The 19,793-nt window shown below is 44.0% G+C and overlaps 1 protein-coding gene across 2 annotated transcripts in view; it reads right to left on the bottom strand.

Moving 5' to 3' along the window:
* Window positions 1–19,793, bottom strand: part of CDH12 (cadherin 12) — a 785,724-nt gene that overhangs the window by 13,096 nt on the left and 752,835 nt on the right. For both annotated transcript variants that reach the window (XM_075921427.1, XM_075921428.1), the window contains 2 exons: window positions 2,500–2,621; window positions 699–816 (listed from right to left, as the gene is read on the bottom strand). In XM_075921427.1, the coding sequence (XP_075777542.1) occupies window positions 699–816; window positions 2,500–2,621 (240 nt within the window). The remainder of the gene's footprint in view (window positions 1–698; window positions 817–2,499; window positions 2,622–19,793) is intronic.

The raw sequence follows: 19,793 nt of genomic DNA, 5'->3' as shown, positions 1-19,793 counted from the left end.
CATGAATAGTTAAGGCAATAAATTATGTAAGTATAAAACTTCCAGGGATTATTTAAATATTTTATTACATTGAAATATTCAATAATATTCAAGTATTCTGTTTAAAAAATATGTAAATGATTTCCACAGAGTAGAATATGCTAAGGCCAAAAATAACCATTAGATCATTTTCTAGTATGACCTCCTGGATGCCTTATTGAGCTCAATAGCAAATGTTTGGCTAAAGTATATTTTCTGGAAAAGCATCCACTCTTGATCTGAAGACATGAATGCTGCATCTAGACTGGCATGATTTTGCAGAAATACTTTTAACGGAAAAGTTTTTTCGTTAAAAGTATTTCCGCAAAAGTGCATCTAGATTGGCACGGATGCTTTTACGCCAAAAATGCTTTTGTGCAAAAGCATCCGTGGCCAGTCTAGATGCGATTTTGCACAAGAAAGCCCCAATCGCCATCTTAGCCATCGGGGCTTTTTTGCGCAAAACAGTTCTTCCCTGTCTACACTGTTCCTCTTGAGCGAGTATTCTTGCGCAAGAGGGCTTTCTCCCGAGTGGGAGCGTGAAAGTTTTTGCGCAAGAAGCACTGATTTTGTACATTACAAAGTCAGTGCTCTTGTGCAAATTCAAGCGGCCAATCTAGATGCACCCCAAGAGTTGAAGTATTCACTACTTTCCTTGATAATATGGGTAAATAACTTACTTCTGTAGTCTTGGACTGTGAAATTTGGTTTGGTGGATGCCTCAGGTGACAGTCTAAAGGAAAATCTTTGCCCAGCAGGGGACAAATCTTTGTCTGCAGCACTGACAGTCTGAATTACCTGAAAGCAAATTGAAATTGAATTTGAGGTCAGTTCACTCTTAAAAGATACAGCTTTGCAAGAACCTTAATGAGTCATCAAGTGAAACAACAGAAAGGGACATTGAAGCAATAACACCACAGAGTCTGTTTCCTGCAGGGATAAAGTGCTGCAGGGATTCCTCTGTGTTGTAGGATGAAGGTAGAATGCCTCATTTTCTGAGGAGTAGTATACCCCAGCAAGTCATGCTATAAACTCTCTCCTTTGAACCAAAGCTTTTAAGATGGTTCCATCGCTACTATCAGTGGCTACATAATACACTGATCACTGCTTTATAAATATCATTTTACATTATACCAGTAAAATAGGAAAGTAGAGTATACAACAGATTAGTAAAGAAAGGCACATGCAGATGCACATTGATTATTACAGCCTCTGGCTGAAACTGGTGGATACACAATACTCCTTTTGTGGTAAATTTTGACTTCCAGCTTTCCTCCCAAAATAAAAACAAGGGGTTTGGCCCTAAAACTGAGGTGAAGTACAACAACTGAAAAACTGCCACCATCTAAATATAGAGGTGGGTTAGCTTCCTGTGTTCTTAATGAAGCCAACAATTATTTGTTAATCCATTTTAATGTATTAATATGTTTTGAAGTCACAGCCAAAACTATCACTTAAAAATGAGTATGATGATTACATAGTGTTTTGATTTTTTGTTAGTTACAGTTTATAGAGACAGCAGAATCATTCTAATTCTATAGCTGATAATTGAAGTAAGTAAACTGTCGGCAGTTCAAACCTTATTTCCTTGTGGCAAAATTTTGATACAAGTACAAAAAATGTAATGGCTTAGGACTTTGCAGACCTTTTACCCTTCAGCACTTAACAGTACTCCATACCAAAGAATTATGGACTGAGAAACATCTTACTCTGTTTATTCTAGTATTGATTTATACACCATCTGCAGTTTGTTCAACTGAGTGAGTGTACCAGAATTAAATCCTGAGTGTGATGGGTACATTTCAGTTTGTTGATGGTTAGAGTAAAAATCATTCAGCCTTGTTGAGACTTCTTCCCAGGGAAGGACCATATAGTGAAAAACATTTCTCCAAGTGTCATTTAATTGTTTCCTTGAGCCTAACTCTTCTGTTTTCTCCACCTGTTGTCTAGGTGTCTTCCACTTAAGCTTTTTTAGGAAGCATTTTTTTAATGTTATATGTTTGTACATTATCTACAAAGGCTACGGCTACACTGTAGCCTTTTTGCAGAAGAGCTTATGCAAACGAAGCGCTGTGATATTCCACGCTGTGCTTCATTTGCATAAGCTTTTCCGCAAGAAGGCTACAGTGTAGCCGTAGCCAAAGAGACCCTGGGCCTCTAGGAGCTACAAACAAATAATAGTAAAAAACAGAGAAAATGTGATGGGCAACAGTAAGCATTTCAAAAGGTTGCCCCTAAAAGATTGTTTTCATTGGGAACTCACAGCTAATTTCCAAAAGGATTACAAGCTGATATATCAAACTTTTAGGGGATTTCATGGTGAATTTTTGGTTCTGAGATCCTTTAGACAACTTTGAAAAATCTCATCCACATTTTTTCATTTTTAAGTGTGTCTCATACACAATGCAGTTATTTTCCTAAACTGTCTTTTATTTTTATAAAATAATACTAACATTTTAAAAAAGCAAAATATCCAACTACCTGTCCTGGTTTTGCATTTTCACATACAGATGTCTCATATGGCACTGAAATTTCTGGAGGAAATTCGTTGACATCTAAGACATTTATTATAACATTGACCTTGCTGGTTAATAATGGATTACCTATAAAAATGTTAGAAAGAAAGAAAGAAAAATTAGAAAATACTTTTCTGTATGATACTTTCAACGGTATCCATTATCTGGCATGAAACACTCGAGGGGTCCAGATACACTTCTTTTACATTAATGCAAAACCTTGACTTCAGTGAACTTAGTTTTAATTCTCCCCAGTGTAAAATCAGATGTGATTCATGGGATATTGTTTGGGACCAATTATTCATCACCTTACTTACTTCCTATTCATGGAATAATACCTTTTCTTGAACTGAGTAATTATCTGAAATTTCCTGTTAGATGGAAATAATAGGCGCATACTTTTTCTTAGAAATAATTTAAAAGAATTAAACTGGTAATCACTTTCCATGATTTAAAACTGAATTCGTTTTTTCTGATGAAACATAAATAAAATCTTAAACTTAGTATTTACAGGCTACTAATCATCTTCATGACACTGTACAAATGTGAAATAATTAGGAAAGTAAATAGCATTTACACTTGTATGGATGGTGATAATAAGCAAGATGATCCCAGTGACTTGCAAAAAAACCACAGAGTGAGCCCAGTGACAGAAACAGCATTAAAATCCAGATGCCCCATATTATAAACAAGTGGCTAATCCATTAAATTTTGCTGCTACTATTATCCATTTGCTGTACAGGGAATATATACATGTGTGCACAAAATAAATATTTTAAAACAGTCTGCATCATGTTAATAGGCAAGGCCTTTCCAATTCTCCCAAACCACTGTATTCTAGAATTCTCTTAAACTTCATCCACTTTTAGAACCAAATATACATGGAATCTTTCAGAAATGCTGAGGGTTTTTTGGTTACTTGCTCTTTTTATATTTATTTGCCAACTCACTGAAATGTTGGGATCTGTGACCAGCAGAACTTACTGCAGAGGTATAGGATATAATCATTTGCTGTGTATAAAGGCAAACAATTTACTATTCTCCACTGCTAGACCAACATAGAAGCATGTTGGGAATTATACCTCCCAGAGGCAGAATTTCTTTCCCATCCAGCAGCACAGGTATATGCTTCCTCTTACAAAGCCAAAATCCAGAACGAATGATTTCGAAATGAAATACATTCAGTTACAAATAAAAAAAAGTTGTTGTTATACAAGTAAAATACTACTGCTAGCGCTACAATCTCAATTTAGGATTTTTAAAAAAGAAAACAACAAAAGACTATAAACTATGTTATTTCTTCTTAGGAGTGAACACTAGTACAAAATATTTTGCTGGTTAAACTCTGTCCTTTTGCAACCCCATTTCCTTCAAATTCATCCTCACCAAACCTGGGAAGAGTCGCAGAACCCAAATAGGTGCAACAGAGGTCAGAATTTGTCTCTTCAGTTGGGAATTAAGAGATAATTCTGTTGATAGACAACCTAAAATAAATTCTACCACTCTGTAGTTTGAATTCTCTCTGTAGTGCTGGAAAAGTAAAAATGTAGCTAACGTTTATTTTAGTCACTAAAGAAAGCAATAGTGATTCTGAATATGCTGAGATCAGATGGCTTAATTAGGAAAGTGTTTTCACAGCGGGTATGTCTATACTGTAACACTATTTCGAAATAACTAGCACTATTCTGAAATAACTTAGACCACGTCTAAACAGCAGGCAGCTATTTCAAAGTAGTTTCAAAATACAGGCAGTCCCCGGGTTACGTACAAGATAGGGACTATAGGTTTGTTCTTAAGTTGAATTTGTATGTAAGTCGGAACTGGTACATATTGTAGGGGAAACTCTAGCCAAACATTTCTCCAGAGCTCAGTTTTATTCTCCCACACCTCACTTCCCTCAGTCCTTTATTCTCAAGCTGAGGTGTCTGCTGAGAAAAGCCGCTCCGCGTCTCCCTGGTCTGCTGGGAGAGAGGTGCTAGCTTCGCGTCTCCCTGGTCTGCTGGGAGGAAGCAGCTAGTGCGGGGTTGCCTCACCCCATTTGTAAGTAGGGATCCGATGTAAGTCGGATCCATGTAACCCGGGGACTGCCTGTACTGTCAAACTGGAGGACTGCTTACTCTGGGTATGTCTACACTTGCCCGCAGTTCAAACTAGGGAGGCAAATGAAGCATACCAAAGTTGCTAATGAAGCGCTGATTTAAATATCCCATGCTTGATTAGCATATTCGCGGCCAGTCGCCATTTTAAAATGCCGGAAGCCCGAATTAACTCACCGTGTAGATGCGGTAGTCCGATCCAAAAACCCTTCCCTCAAATTAACTGTTACTTCTCATGGGTATGTCAACACTACAAAGTTAATTCGAACTAACAGACGTTAGTTCGAATTAACTTTGATAGGCGCTACACAGGCAAACCGCTAGTTCAAACTTAATTCGAACTAGCGGAGCGCTTAATTCGAACTAGGTAAACCTCATTCTACGAGGACTAACGCCTAGTTCGAATTAAGTAGTTCAAATTAAGGGATGTGTAGCCACTTAATTCGAACTAGTGGGAGGCTAGCTCTCCCCAGCTTACCCTGGTGGCCACTCTGGGCACCACCAGGGAAACTCTTCTGCCCCCCTCCCGGCCACGATACCCTTAAAGGGGCACGGTCTGGCTACGGTGCCCGTGCCAGGTGCAAGCCTGCCAGCACCCAGCCAGCAGACCCTGCACCTGGCATGGCATGAGCCAGCCACCCGCTGCCACCCAGCCCTCCGCCTCTTCCTGGGACCAGGCTGGCGGCTCCCAGGAGGTTTTTCGCCTTCCTCTGTAGCATGGGGTACAGATCACAGCTAGAGGATTCTCTGCACCTTGGGGTCTTCAAAGTATTTGAAGGCTTCAATATCTGAGATATAGGTGAGAGGATTATTCTGGGAGGGGTGGGAGAGATTCTGTGGCCTGCACTGTGCAGGGGGTCAGACTAGATGATCATAATGGTCCCTTCTGACCTTAAAGTCTATGAGTCTATGAGGTAGGCGCCTGCCTGGTCTAGCGCGGAGATCGTGGACCTCATCCACGACCTCCGCACTAGGCACAGGAAAGCGGCCATCTAGGGCAGGATAGCTACCAGCCTGGCCACCCAGGAGCAGGTTTGCATGAAAATCAGGGTGGTCCAGTGAGACCCCCCGACCCTGAGCCCTGAGCTTAGAACATAAGAACATAAGAATGGCCGTACTGGGTCAGACCAAAGGTCCATCTAGCCCAGTAGCCTGTCTGCCGACAGCGGCCAACACTAGGTACCCTGGAGGGGATGGACCGAAGACAATGACCAAGCCATTTATCTCGTGCCATCCATCTCCAGCCTTCCACAAACAGAGGCCAGGGACACCATTTCTACCGCCTGGCTAATAGCACTCCATGGACCCAACCTCCCTCACTTGATCTCACTTCCCTTTAAACTCTGCTATAGTTCTAGCCTTCACAGATTCCTGCAGCAAGGAGTTCTACAGGTTGACTCTTTGCTTTGTGAAGAAGAACTTTCTGTTATTAGTTTGAAGCCTGCTACCCATTCATTTCATTTGGTGTCCTCTAGTCCTTCTATTATGGGAACTAATGAAGAACTTTTCTTTATGCACCCTCTCCACACCACTCATGCTTTTATAGACCTCTATCATATCCCCCCTCCGTCTCCTCTTTTCTAAGCTGAAAAGTCCCAGTCTCTTTAGCCTCCCTTCATATGAGACCTGTTCCAAACCCCTGATCATTTTAGTTGCCCTCCCCTCTCCACCCTCTCTCTTCCCCTCTCCCACCTCCTTTTCCCAGTCTCCCTGAGTTTTGTTCAATAAAGAGAGTTTCTGTTTTTGAACACACGTGTCCTTTATTTTGTACATCAGGAAGGGGGGTAAGGAGGGGTAAGTGGAAGGAGGTGAGGGAGGAATGGGGTATGAGCCCCTGATTGGGAGGACTGGGGTGGCTCTGCGGGCTCCTCGGGGTGGAAGCTCTCCTGCAGCCCCCCGATTGACTCCCCTCCCGGATGGCAGCCTGTGGCAAGTGCAGCCCGGCTGATGGCCGAGTTCTGTGATGTGCCGAGTGTGGGCATTCAGGGCACTCCAAGACAGGACTGCTTTGCTGTCCCTCATCGAGTTAGACAAGCGAGCGGGGAACCCCTGAGGACTGTCTGTCCGGGGTGGGGGTCGGGTCCCTTTAAGCACAGCCCTCGGCTAGCCTGAGAAAGCAGCTCCATGCTCTAAGTCCTAACCTGAGTCCCTGCCGGCACTGCTTCCGGCCATCCTTAACCTCGGTTCAGGGTCCACTCAATGTGGACATGCTAGTTTTTAGGTCTAGATGCACTAGTTCAAATTAGCTTAGTTCGAATTAACTAATTCCAATTAAGATAGTTTGAATTATTGCTGTACTGTAGACATACCCCATTGCACTAGGAGTAACTGTTAATTCGAGAGAAGGGTTTTTGATCAGACTACCGCATCTCTACGTGGTGAGTTAATTCGGGCGACCGACATTTTAAAATGGCGATCGGCCACCAATATGCTAATCAAGCGCGGGATATTTACATCAGCGCTTCATTAGCAACTTCGGTATGCTTCATTTGCCTCCCTAGTTAGAACTAGGGGGCAAGTGTAGACATACCCTCTGACTCCTGTAAACCTCATTGTACAAGGAATCAGGAAAGTCAGAGGAAGAGTGCTGTATTTTGAAATAAGTGCTATGTAGACACTCCCTATTTTGAAATAAGCTATTTCAAATAAGCTATTTCAAAATAAGATATACAATTGACATAGCTCAATTTGTATAGCTTATTTCGAGTTAAGCCCTACAGCGTGGAAGCTCCCAGCATCGCTTTCAGAACAGAACCTAATTTTAATTTTTTTTCCCATTCACATCACTATCTGGAAATTGAATATTCATACAGAATTACTTAAGAATACATAAAAACAATGATCAGTTCTGTGGCACCGTACAGACTGAGTGATTTTTATCCATGAAAGCTCAGGATCCTATTCCTTTGTTAGTATCTAAGGCTATGTCTACACTATGGCTACGTCTACACTGGCCCCATAAAACAGAATTGTCATGCAAACCAGATAAGTCAGAATAGGGAAATCCGCGGGGGATTTAAATATCCCCCGCGGATTTAAATAAAAATGTCCACCGCTTTTTTTCCGGCTTGGGGAAAAGCTGGAAAAAAGCGTCTAGACTGGCGCGATCCTCCGGAATAAAGCCCTTTTCCAGAGGATCTCTTATTCCTACTTGAAAGTAGGCAAGTGATGCCCTGGAAAGTAGGAATAAGAGATCCTCTGGAAAAGGGCTTTATTCCGGAGGATCGCGCCAGTCTAGACGCTTTTTTCCGGCTTTACCCCAAGCCGGAAAAAAAGCGGCAGCCATGTTTATTTAAATCTGCGGGGGATATTTAAATCCCCCGCGGATTTCCCTATTCTGACTTACCTGGTTTGCATGACTATTCCGTTTTATGGGGCCAGTGTAGACGTAGCCATATGTGATTATTTCAAAATAAATCATTTCAAAATAATTCCTGAAATTACTATTTTGAAATAGCATGTCCATACAGATTGGAGGCTAAATTGCATTTAAAGCTCCCTGGAAGCACTCTAGGCAGGGCATCAGGACTACAGTCCGTTCCTGTAGCTATCTGACACTTGTGCTTAAAGGGACTCCTCTCTACAGCCATGTCTCACATCCATTGTCTACCTCCTCGAGAGAGACAGCAAACTCACACCATATGCTCTGGTTGACCTTGCAGATGCCACAGCACTTCCGACATGGAACTGCTGCAAAGCAGTGCCAGGCTGTTTGACCTCCTGCTGAGCCTCCTGGTTTAGGTCATGTAGAAGGCCCACATGGTGCTGCAAGAGGATGACGACTAGCCCAGAACAGGGGAACTCCTCACACGGGCCCAGGTGCTCCTCCTGTACCACATTCCCTTCCATCCTTCCCTGCACACTGTGCACCGCTGCTTCTGGCACTGGAAGACCAGTTCCAACTGGTGGAACCACATCATCATGGAGTGGTGGAATGACCGGCAGTGGCTCCAGAACTTCAGTATGTGGAAGGCCACCTTCCTGGAGCTCTGCAAGTGGATCACCCCTGCTTTCTGGTGATGGGACAAGCAGACGTGACTGACTATTTCCCTCCAGAAGCACATCAACATCGCACTAGGGAAGCGTGCCACGTCGGACAGCTAGCGCTCTGTTGGGAACCAGTTCAATGTGGGGAGAGAAACTGTCAGGGCTGTGCTCATGCAGGTTTGATTTTTTTGCTATGTTACTAGGAGGATGGTGACGCACTGGAATGGGTTTCCTAGGGAGGGAGGCAGAATCTCCAACCCTATACATTTTTCAGTCCTTTAACAAAGCCCTTCTGGGGATGCTTTAGTTGGGGTTGGTCCTGTGCTGGGAAGGGGCTTGGACTCAGTGACCTCATGAGGGCTCTTGCAACCCTGTGAGTCTATGTATCTATGATTCTATAGGTGGTCATGGCCATCAACACCAGACTTCTGCGGACTGTCATCACCCTGGGCCACATTGAGCCCCGTCATCACTGGCTTTGCCTCCATGGGCTTCCCCAACTGTGTGGAGAAGGGGGCATTGATGGCACCCACATCCCTATCCTGAACCCCAATCACCGGGCTTCTGACTATAAAAATAGAAAAGGGTACTTTTCAATGGTGCTGCAGGCCCTCATGGACCACTGGGGCCAGTTCATGCATATTTCAGTTGGGGGATGGGGAAGGTGCATGATGCCTTTAAGTTCAGGAACTCCAGCCTCTTCCAGAGGATACATGCTGGACCTTTTTTCCTCAACTACACAATCAGGATCAGGGATGTTGACAAGCCCGTGTGCATTGTGGGCAATGCAGCCTAACCCTTGCTCCCCAGGCTTATGAAGGCCCACATGGGAAGCCTGGACCCCACCAAAGAGACCTTCAACAACAGGGTCAGCAGGTGCTGCATCATTCTAGAGTGTGCCTCATCCTCCTGGACTTTGACAATCGGAATATTACTCAGGTGGTGGCAGCCTATTGTGTGCACCACAATTTTTGTGAGAGCAAAGGGGAAACTTTCCTGCCAGGATGGGGGGCAGAGGCTGAGCAGCTGGCTAGGGATTTTGAGCATCCAGGCACCATTGCCATTTGGTAAGGTCAGCTGGGGGTTGTGCTCATAAGAGAGGCCTTGAGGTAGAGTTTCAGTCAAGACCAGCTGTGAGAGTCTCCCCTGGGCCTCTCCACAAGGGGCCTCTGCATTGCCCCTGTATATCTTTCCTCCCCCACCCTTCCCTTCCCCTGCCCACCTTTCCTTTTTCCCCCTCCCCTGCAGACCAAATCAAAAAAACTTTGTTTTGAAAAACAATTCTGTTCTTTTTATTTGTGGAATATATAACAAGGGAAGGACTTAAGAAAGAACTTGGGAGGAGAGAGAAGGGGCTTAGGGATGGGCCTGGGACTGGCACATGCCTTGGGTATCATGGGATGACTCGGCTGCCTGAGAGGTCCCACTGCCATGTGTTCATGGGCCTAGGTGGTGCCTGGGGGGTGGGTGGGTACTAGGAGTTTGGGGGAGTATGTGAGTGGGGTCTGGTGGCCTGCTCAGTAGCCACAATCATGTGCTCCACGTTGGCGGTGATTAAGGAGCACATGGTCTTTTGTCATCTGCCTCTGCTCCCAGTCAGTCTGGCGCTCCTCACGGTCAGTGAGCCGCTCCTGGTGCTCCTCTTCAAAGTTCCAGTTGAGGGAACAGATGCTCCATACTTCCAGCTGGGTCAGCTGTGAAGACAAGTGACAAGGGTAGTCATCCCAGGGGACACTGTGTATGAAACCTAGCTCTAATCTCTGAGCTGACACCTAATGTCTCAGTTCAGACAATGGTGATGTGCTTTGAGCAAAGCCATCTGTTGCGTAGACAGCAGGCACTTTCCTGCAGGGGCATGGTCGTCCCAGGGGAGCCTTGCTATACCCACGTCCTGAGGATGAGTGAGCATATAAAGATACTGGCCAGGCCAGGAACCTGCAGAGGGGAGGAGGGAACAGGGTGGCTCAGCCTCCTTCCATGTCCTGCACATGTCGGCTTCAACAGTGGTAGGGTCCCATAGACAGAGAACTTCTATCTCTGCCTGCTTAAGGAGAGAGGAGATGGTGTTGGGGGAGGTGTTTGTGAGTGGCAGATGCTGCATTCCTGGGACAGTGCTACTGGGGTCCCCACCTCTACCTTCCCCAGCAGGTTCCCATGCAGGGGGTCGGTGTCTGCTGCCTTGCTGCACTTAACCAGCAGTGGCTGTTGCTTGAGAGTGCAGGCATGAGCCTGTGGCATGTGCAACGCTGCTGTGTGTTCCCAAGACCTCATTCTTCTTAGTGGTGGCTTGTGGGGAAGGTGTCTCACCATGGAGTCTGCGGTAAGGCAGGCCTGTGCAGGAACCTTGTAAGAAAGAGAGAGGGGTTCCTTTGTGAGAGTAACATGGGGCATGAATGCTCTGGACTGGCACCCAATGTGCAGCCATATGCATGGACTGCTGTGTGATCCCCAGGCTGAGAAGGTTGAGCGAGGAGTGTACACCCCCTTGCAGCCCATTGCCTGCCCCTACATTTTTATAGGGAAAGTGATAGAACTCACCTGCAATGCCTTCTCCAGGTTCATCTGACCCCCGGGAGACATTCCTGGGAGGAGGAGACCGGCTGTAGGTAGATGAAGACCTCCTAGCTGCCAGGCATGGTATCCAAGCTGGCCTCCTCCTCCTCCTCGTCCTTGTCATATTCCTCCTCTTCAGCCCTGCCCTTGTGAAGGCTGACACAAGGTGTGTCTTGGCTGGTGTCAATGATGAGGGGGGAAGGAGGGCCCAGGATGGCATCCAGCTCCTCGTAAAAGCAGTAGGTCTGGGGTGCCACCTCAGAATGGGAAATTTGTTCCCTGGCCTTTGTGTAGGCCTGATGCAGATCCTTCATTTTCACTCACACCTGGTTCTGGGTGCAGCTGCGCCCCTTCTGGGACAGGCTTGTGGCCATCTAGCTGTAGACCTCAGCATTGTGCCATCTGGTGTGGAGATCCCGGAGGTTTCACTCCTTACCCCAGACCTCTATAAAATCCAGGATCTCTGCACCAGTTCAAGTGGGTACCTTTTTTTGCCCCTGGCCAGGGGCTTCTGAGGTGGCTGCTGGCATGCTGGCAGCTGTGTGAGGCTCAGAGGCAGTGCTGTGCTCTGCCATAGCTTCAGTGCTGTGTGGCACAGGACTGGCAGGGCTGTTGAGGTGCCATGAGCCCTTTCCCTTCTGCCAAAGGTGTAAAAACTGCAGGAGAAGGGCAGCATTGAGTTGTCAGGGCTGTGGCCAGAGTAGCCACCAGGGCAGCTACGAGGGGCCTGGGGAGGCCACTTATTTTGAAATAGCAGCAGCTGAGCATCCACACTAACCCTATATTGAAATATCAGTTTCAAAATCAGCATTATTCCTCATCAGAAGCATGGGTAATTATTTTGAAATAATAAGGTGGATATATTTCTGTGTGGATATATTCTAAGGGCACAGTGTAGATGTGCCCTAAGTTGCCACAGGACTACCCATTGTTTTTTAAATGGCTACCCCTCTGAGACTTGATTCCCTGAGTTTATTGTAAATTCATTTTCGGGGAAGCAATGAATATAGGTTCAGAACTTCTTCTGCGCTAAGATGTAGAAGAACAGGCAGTAGGAAGGAACAGTCTGTATTTTTACACTTAAATATTTTTCTAATAATGTGCTGTGAGTGAACAATGTTCTTGCAAGTATCTTATAAAAGGAAGCAGCTGAACAGTTACAATTGTTTAAATCTTGATAATTCCTATTAAATAATAGCCTTTCTGTATGTCATATCTATATGAATTTTATTTCAGAAGTGTTTCATATAAAAAATATTTTCATTTTATTTTCAGCTTCTGTAGCACTGTGTAGAAATTAAAAAAAAAAGCTAAGAAGGGATTTGTGTGACTGTCATGAAAATAAATGGAGTTGGTTTGGTTGTTTTTTTGATGAATTCCTATGTACCACTTTGAAAAAATACCCTTTCTGGGTAACCCTTGATAATCATGAAAAATAATATAAAGGGATCAGATTCCTCTTCATATTCCTCTTTCCTTTCTCATGTTTGCTAGTTCCTTACTATAGTCCTGTCTGAGCCTAGTTATAAGCTTAAGAGTAATAAGGGTACTACCAGACATTTTTACCATAAATAATAATAATAGAATTTTTCTCTTGCTCTGTTCTTTAAATTTATTTCCTTTTAAAAATTATTACCTGCTGGGTTTGATGCTAATAATAGCATTATATGAGCCATAGCCAGCACTATCAGCTTGTAAGGAAAGTCTGCATTATTCATCCATATCTGCGTTTAAGTTTATATATTGCCTGCCACTATCTTTAGCAATTTGAGTTGCATTGCACTTGTGCAATTACTGGAAAGTAACTTTATCTGTTGAGGCCTACACAATCATAGCAAGGCAAGATGCTGGGGAAGAAATGTAAGATAAGCATCATCATTGATTTTAAATATGGCCCATCTTGAAGCTACAGATGTGCAATGAAAATCAATAAGGACTGTGTCCCAGGAATGTGGTAGGCTTAGCTGCTCCATAGCAACTTTTTCATGACCTTGATATTATATTCCATGCAAAGTTGCATTTTGGCAAAGCCCTGTTTCTTTTGTATTTCTCTTTGAGCTGACAGGACCCAAGATAGTGGCAATATTTAAATGGCAAGCACAAGAAACAGATTACATAGTCGATTGCAAAGATGCCTTGGAAGCCAGACAGAAGTTAGATTTTCTCTAAATTGTGGGGAACAATCTTAGTATTTGTTTTGTTCATTTCAAAAAATGTAGCTTATTGTTTCAGAGGAGAAAAATCTAGAGAGCAAAGTATGAATTTTTGTGATCCATTGTATCTGTGATGATTTGGGCACCCGAATACAAGTGAAGTGACAGTTTCTAAAAAGCTGTGCACAACCAACTCCCAGTGAAGTCAGTAGGGAGTACAGGTGCTTCGACAACAGCAGTATAAACCCCGGGATCTTATGTATAAATTCTATTCTTGGCATAGACTCATAGACTTTAAGGTCAGAAGGGACCATTATGATCATCTAGTCTGACCCCCTGCACAGTGCAGGCCACAGAATCTCACCCACTCCTCCTAGAATAATCCTCTCACCTATGTCTCAGATATTGAAGCCTTCAAATACTTTGAAGGCCCCAAGATGCAGAGAATCCTCCAGCTGTGATCTGTGCCCCATGCTACAGAGGAAGGCGAAAAACCTCTAGGGTCTCTGCCAATCTACCCTGGAGGAAAATTCCTTCCCGACCCCAAATATGGCAATCAGCTAAACCCTGAGCATGTGGGCAAGACTCACCAGCCAGACACCCAGAAAGTTCTCTATAGTAACTCCTATCATCCCTCCATTGACCTATTTCCCACTGATAATAAATGGTCAATTAGTTAATTGTAACAATTAACACAACACACACTTCCCTCAAGTGTCCTGTATCTGCTTCTCCTCTACCTGGAGAACTCCCACTCTAAAGCCTCACTCACAGGGGGGAAAAAAAACCCCACCACATACTACCAAACACTAGCTCAGCACACAGTAAGAAAGCCCCAATAACAACACACACTTCCCTCAAGAGTCCTGTATCTGCTTCTCCTTTACCTGGAGAACTCCCTCTCTAAACTCCCTGTTAGCACTCACCTGTTCACAAGCTCCTTGGTTGCTTGCCCACTGCCTTATAAAGCACTGGAGTGCCTGAAAGCCCCTCCCCCTACCAAGGCTCAGCCAATCAGCAGAGTGAGCATGCACTCACTGGGTAATGAATGAAACAAGGCAAGGATAGTTTTGTGCTTAAGTCACTGGGTAGTGACCTGGGACCTCTGAGTTCACTTCCTGGCTACAGAATTCTGGTGTAACACTGGGCAATTTGCTTCACTTGTACCTGTCATATGAAATGTAGCAACTTAGGGTATGTCTAGACTACATGGCTCCATAGACGGAGTCATGTAGATGAGGTTTCTAGACATAGGGAAATGAAGTGGCAATTTAAATAATCGCCTCTTCATTTACATCAAAATGGCTGCTGCACTGTGTCGATCAGCTGTTTGGCGGCACAGCACGGTAGTCTGGACGCTCCGTGATCAACAAGGGAAGCCCTTGTCGACCACCCCGTTGTGCCTCGTGGAATGAGGTTTACTGGGACGGTTGACAAGAGCTTCCCTTGTTGACCGCGGAGCATCCAGCCTACCGCACTGTGTCGCCAAATAGCTGATCGGCACAACGCAGCAGCCATTTTTATGTAAATGAAGTGGCGATTATTTAAATCGCCGCTTCATTTCCCTTTTTCAAGTACACTAATCTACATGGCTCCGTCTATCCTTAGAGACTGGCCATTAGATACTGAATTCATATCTGGTATTAATTGAATGGTATGTAGCTCATGTCATAAATATATATATGGTTGGGCTTTTTTAAAATAGCCTCTGTGTCGGGGTGCGGTCATGGAAGACCCCTTCCGGGTGCTTTCTAGGGTGCTGACAAGGCCAGTGCCACCCGCCTTCCTGCTCTGTGGGGTTTCTCACTACCCTGTCCTGCTGAGCTGGCTCCCTAGTCTCCCGCAGCCAAGGCACAGAGCTGAGATCACTGCTCCCTGCTGCGAGGAGCAGTACAGACAATGAAACTCTTCAAGTCCAAGGAAAATGCAGTTTTGGGCCTAGGTTCCTAGGATACCACTCCCCAAATGAGATCAAAACCCCACAAATGAATTATTTAGGTAACTCTCTTTAGCAATGAAAGGGGATGTACACACTGATTGCTCCCCCAGGTAATAATTATTTACACTGGACTTGATAGTAAATAAAGATGATTTTATTAAGTACAAGCAGTAGGGTTTAAGTGGTTGTAAGTGAAAACGGGCAGAACAAAGTAGATTAACATTTAAAATAATAGAAAACGCTTAGCTAATTCTACCACTAAAACCTCAGGACAAATTTATTACAAACTCACCCTAAAACTGCTCTTATTCCAGATAAGCCTCCAAATCAGGGAAGTCTGATTTTCCCTATGGTCTCTGGTTCACTTTCTTGGGTGTGATATACCAGCCCAAACACAAAGAAACTCCTAGCTCCCTGTTGTTTTATAAATTCCCATTTTGGGTGGGAATCCTCTTTCTGCATTCCACCCCTAGATGGAAAGTTACCTGGCCAGCCCCTACCAATTAGAGAAGTCCCATGACTTCATTGGATCAACCACTGCTAAGACTTAAAGGATAAAAGGCTGTTTACATATGATTGCCCAGACACTGAGGCATCCTAGCATTGCAAACACCTTTGAAGGCCACCCTTTGAACATTTAAAACCATAAAGCATTCCATACTCCATATGAATTATATATACACCAAATGATACATACACCAAAATGAGATATACAGTCCCAGCAGATTATGACATGAAGATTGAGGGTATGTCTACACTACAAAGTTAATTAGAACTAACAACCGTTAGTTCAAATTAACTTTAATAGGGGCTACACATACAAACCGCTAGTTCTAATTTAAATCCAACTAGCGGAGCGCTTAATTCGACCTAGGTTAACCTCATTCTACGAGGAGTAATGCCTAGTTAGAATTAAGTAGTTCGAATTAAAGGCTGTGTAGCCACTTAATTCAAGCTAGTTGGAAGCTAGCCCTTCCCAGGTTGCCCTTGAGGTCACTTTGGGCCAAACCAGGGAAACTCTTCTGCCTCCCTCCCGGCCCCGGAGCTCTTAAGGGGGCATGGTCTGGCTACAGTGCTTCTGCCAGATGCAAGCCTGCCAGCACCCAGCCAGCAGACCCTGCACCTGGCACGGCATGAGACAGCCCCCTGCTGCCACCCAGCCCTCCGCCTCTTCCCAGGACCAGGCTGGCGGCTTCCAGGAGCCTGCCCGGGGGTCACAAGAGGCGGGCGCCTGCCTGCCTGCGGAGATCGTGGACCTCATCAAGGTTTGGGGGGAGTCCTCCAACGTCCACGATATCCGCACTAGGCACAGGAATGCAGCCATCTAGGGCAGGATAGCTGCCAGCCTCACCACCAAAGGCCATATGCGAACCCAGGAGCAGGTCTGCATGAAAATCAAGTTGGTCCAGTGAGACCCGTGACCCTGAGCCCCGAGCTAAGAACATAAGAATATAAGAATGGCCGTACTAGGTCAGACCAAAGGTCCATCTAGCCCAGTAGCCTGTCTGCCGACAGTGGCCAGCACCAGGTACCCCGGACGGGATGGACTGAAAACAATGACCAAGCGATTTTTCTCGTACCATCCATCTCCAGCCTTCCACAAACAGAGGCCACGGACACCGTTACTACCCCCTAGCCAATACCACTCCATGGACCCAACCACCATGAATTTATCTAACTTCTCTTTAAACTCTGTTATAGTTCTACCCTTCACAGCCTCCTGTGGTAAGGAGTTCCACAGGTTGACTATGTGCTGTGTGAAGAACTTTCGCTTATTAGTTTTAAACCTGCTGCCCATCAATTTCATTTGGTGTCTTCTAGTCCTTATATTATGGGAACTAATGAAGAACTTTTCTTTATTCACCCTCTCCACACCACTCATGATTTTATAGACCTCTATCATATCCCCCCTCAGTCTCTTCTTTTCTAAGATGAAAAGTCCCAGTTTCTTTAGCCTCTCTTCATATGGGACCTGTTCCAAACCCCTAATCATTTTAGTTGCCCTTTTCTGTACTCTTTCCAAGGCCAAAATACTTTTTTTGAGGTGAGGAGACCACATCTGTACACAGTACTGAAAATATGGAGTACCATAGTTTTATACTTCCCCTTCTCCTTCTTCCCCTGGCTTCCCCCTTCCTGCTCCCTCCTCCCAAGTTTCCCCCTCCTCTCTCCTCTACCACCCTCTCTCTTTCCCTCTGCCACCTCCTTTTCCCAGTCTCCCCAGAGGTTAATCCTCCCTCCCCCAGTTTTGTTAAATAAAGAGAGTTTCTATTTTTGAACACTCGTGTTCTTTATTTTTTACATCAGCAAGGGGGGCTAGGGAGGGGTAAGTGGAAGGAGGAATGGGGCATGAGCCCCCGATGGGGAGGACTGGGGTGGCTCTGGGCTTCTCGGGGTGGAAGCCCTTCTGCAGGGCCTCCTGGATCCTGACAGCCTCCTGATTGATCCCTCTGGATGGCAGCCTGCAGCAAGTGCAGCCGGGCTGATGGCCGAGTGTTGTGATGTGCCGAGTGTGGGCACTCAGAGCACTCCAAGACAGGACTGCTTTGCTGTCCCTCATCGAGTTAGACAAGCAAGTGGGGAACCCTGAGAACTGTCTGTCCAGGGTGGGGGTCAGGTCCCTTTAAGCACAGCCCTCTGCTAGCCTGAGACAGCAGCTCCACACTCTAAGTCCTAACCTGATGCCCTGCCGGCACTGCTTCCGGCCATCCTTAACCTCGGTTCAGGGTCCACTCAATGTGGACATGCTAGTTCAAATTAGCAAAACGCTAATTTGAATTAGTGCATCTAGACCTAAAAACTAATTTGAATTAGCTTATTTCAAATTAACTAAATAGAATTACGTTAGTTCGAATTAGTGCTGTAGTGTAGACATACTATGATAGGTTACATGAGGCAATTTGTCCCAAGCATCTTTGAGTTATGCATGTTTCTGTCCGTAAATCCATTTGATAAAGTATGGGGGGGCATCCATTACATGCGCAAACTGAGACAGTGACCATTCAAAGAATTGTGTTTTATGTAAAATTACTTGAATGGATGAGACAGTTAACCAAATCATTCTCCTCCTCATGCTGGGAGATTTAAAATTAAATGGTCAATTTTTGAGCATGTTAATTTTCAAAAGCTATTTACACTTTGTTTTCCTGTGGTGGCTTGAAATGATGAACATATGATAAAAAGATAAGTGAACTTTTTCACGTAGTTTGGATAACAATTCAAAAGAAATATAAAACCTCATGCTTCAGGATATAGGACTATACCAATTGATGGTATTAAGGAATAAACTTTCTTGATTGGACAGCTATTCTATAATTGTCCATTATCCAGTATTTTTCACCTTCCTCTGAAGGACTGGTGATAGCTACCTTCAGAGACAGCACTCAGAATTTAATTGACTATTAATTCAATCAGGTGTAGTCATTCCACAGTTCCTACATCAGTATTGAGTAACTTTAGTAATATGCAATTTTAAATCAGTACTCATCTACTAATAATTTAATTAGTTTTCGCCAATGGTCTCCTCACTCCCTCTCCATGGTAGATGATGTGAATATGATAGGTAAAGTGTTAAAATATTTCCACGGCAGGGAAATTCACAAACTTTTTTTCCCTCCATCTCTCCTACTTAGCATTTCTGAAATCCCAGCATTTCCCTGTGTTACCTATGAGTTAGACAGACATATACGAAGCTTTGACAGGTAATATTTCTTCATTCTCCAAAGTATCGCCAATTATAGGTGTACTGGGTATATAACATTTCTTTTTAATACCATAAATAACATTTGATGCACAAGTATTAAGGTGTAAGGGGATGTGAATTTCAAATGTGTGAGAGGTGTAGATTTACTAACTTGGCTAATAGTTAGAATTGGGAATTTCATAATGGGGACTACATGCAACAACTCTAACATAAGCACTATAACTATAACTCTATTTCCTTTTATATGTCATGTTGGTACACAGATAAGTGAACCTGGGTGTTTTTTTTTTTAATTTCTCTGGAGTCTGGAAGAATAATAAATGGATTCACATTGAGTTCATTATAACTACTGTTTTATTTCAGGACAAGTTGTCAAATAAAAAATGCTCATTACTTACCATTAAATCTAAATAGGATATGTTTAAGCAAAACTTAGAGACCTTATTGCTGCAACACCATATTTGCATTTCTTGAAAATCCTCTGGAATCAGGTTACAATTCTTCTTGGCTATTTTTTCTAAATCACTCAAAACCCATACTTTGTTCCCATACAAAGGTAAGGATAGAAATCACAGGTTTAGTATTTACAAATAATAAGATGACTCCTTCAGTTTAAATCCATAGTTCCTCTGGCACAGTATTGGACAATTATAACTGAGATTTTGTTTTCAGCTGGAGAAAGTTTTATACTCTACAAAGTTCTATTTTCTACATTGCTAGTATGTATTGATTAGTGAGTACTCATTGCTGAATAATACATAGGGAAAACATGGTCCCTACCTCAGGAACTTTAATTCTAAAACAGAAAAATAGTACAGTACAGATGTA

This window comes from Pelodiscus sinensis, chromosome 2, assembly GCF_049634645.1.
Source record: "Pelodiscus sinensis isolate JC-2024 chromosome 2, ASM4963464v1, whole genome shotgun sequence".
NCBI lineage: Eukaryota > Metazoa > Chordata > Testudines > Trionychidae > Pelodiscus > Pelodiscus sinensis.
This window is presented reverse-complemented; position numbering and strand designations above follow the sequence as displayed.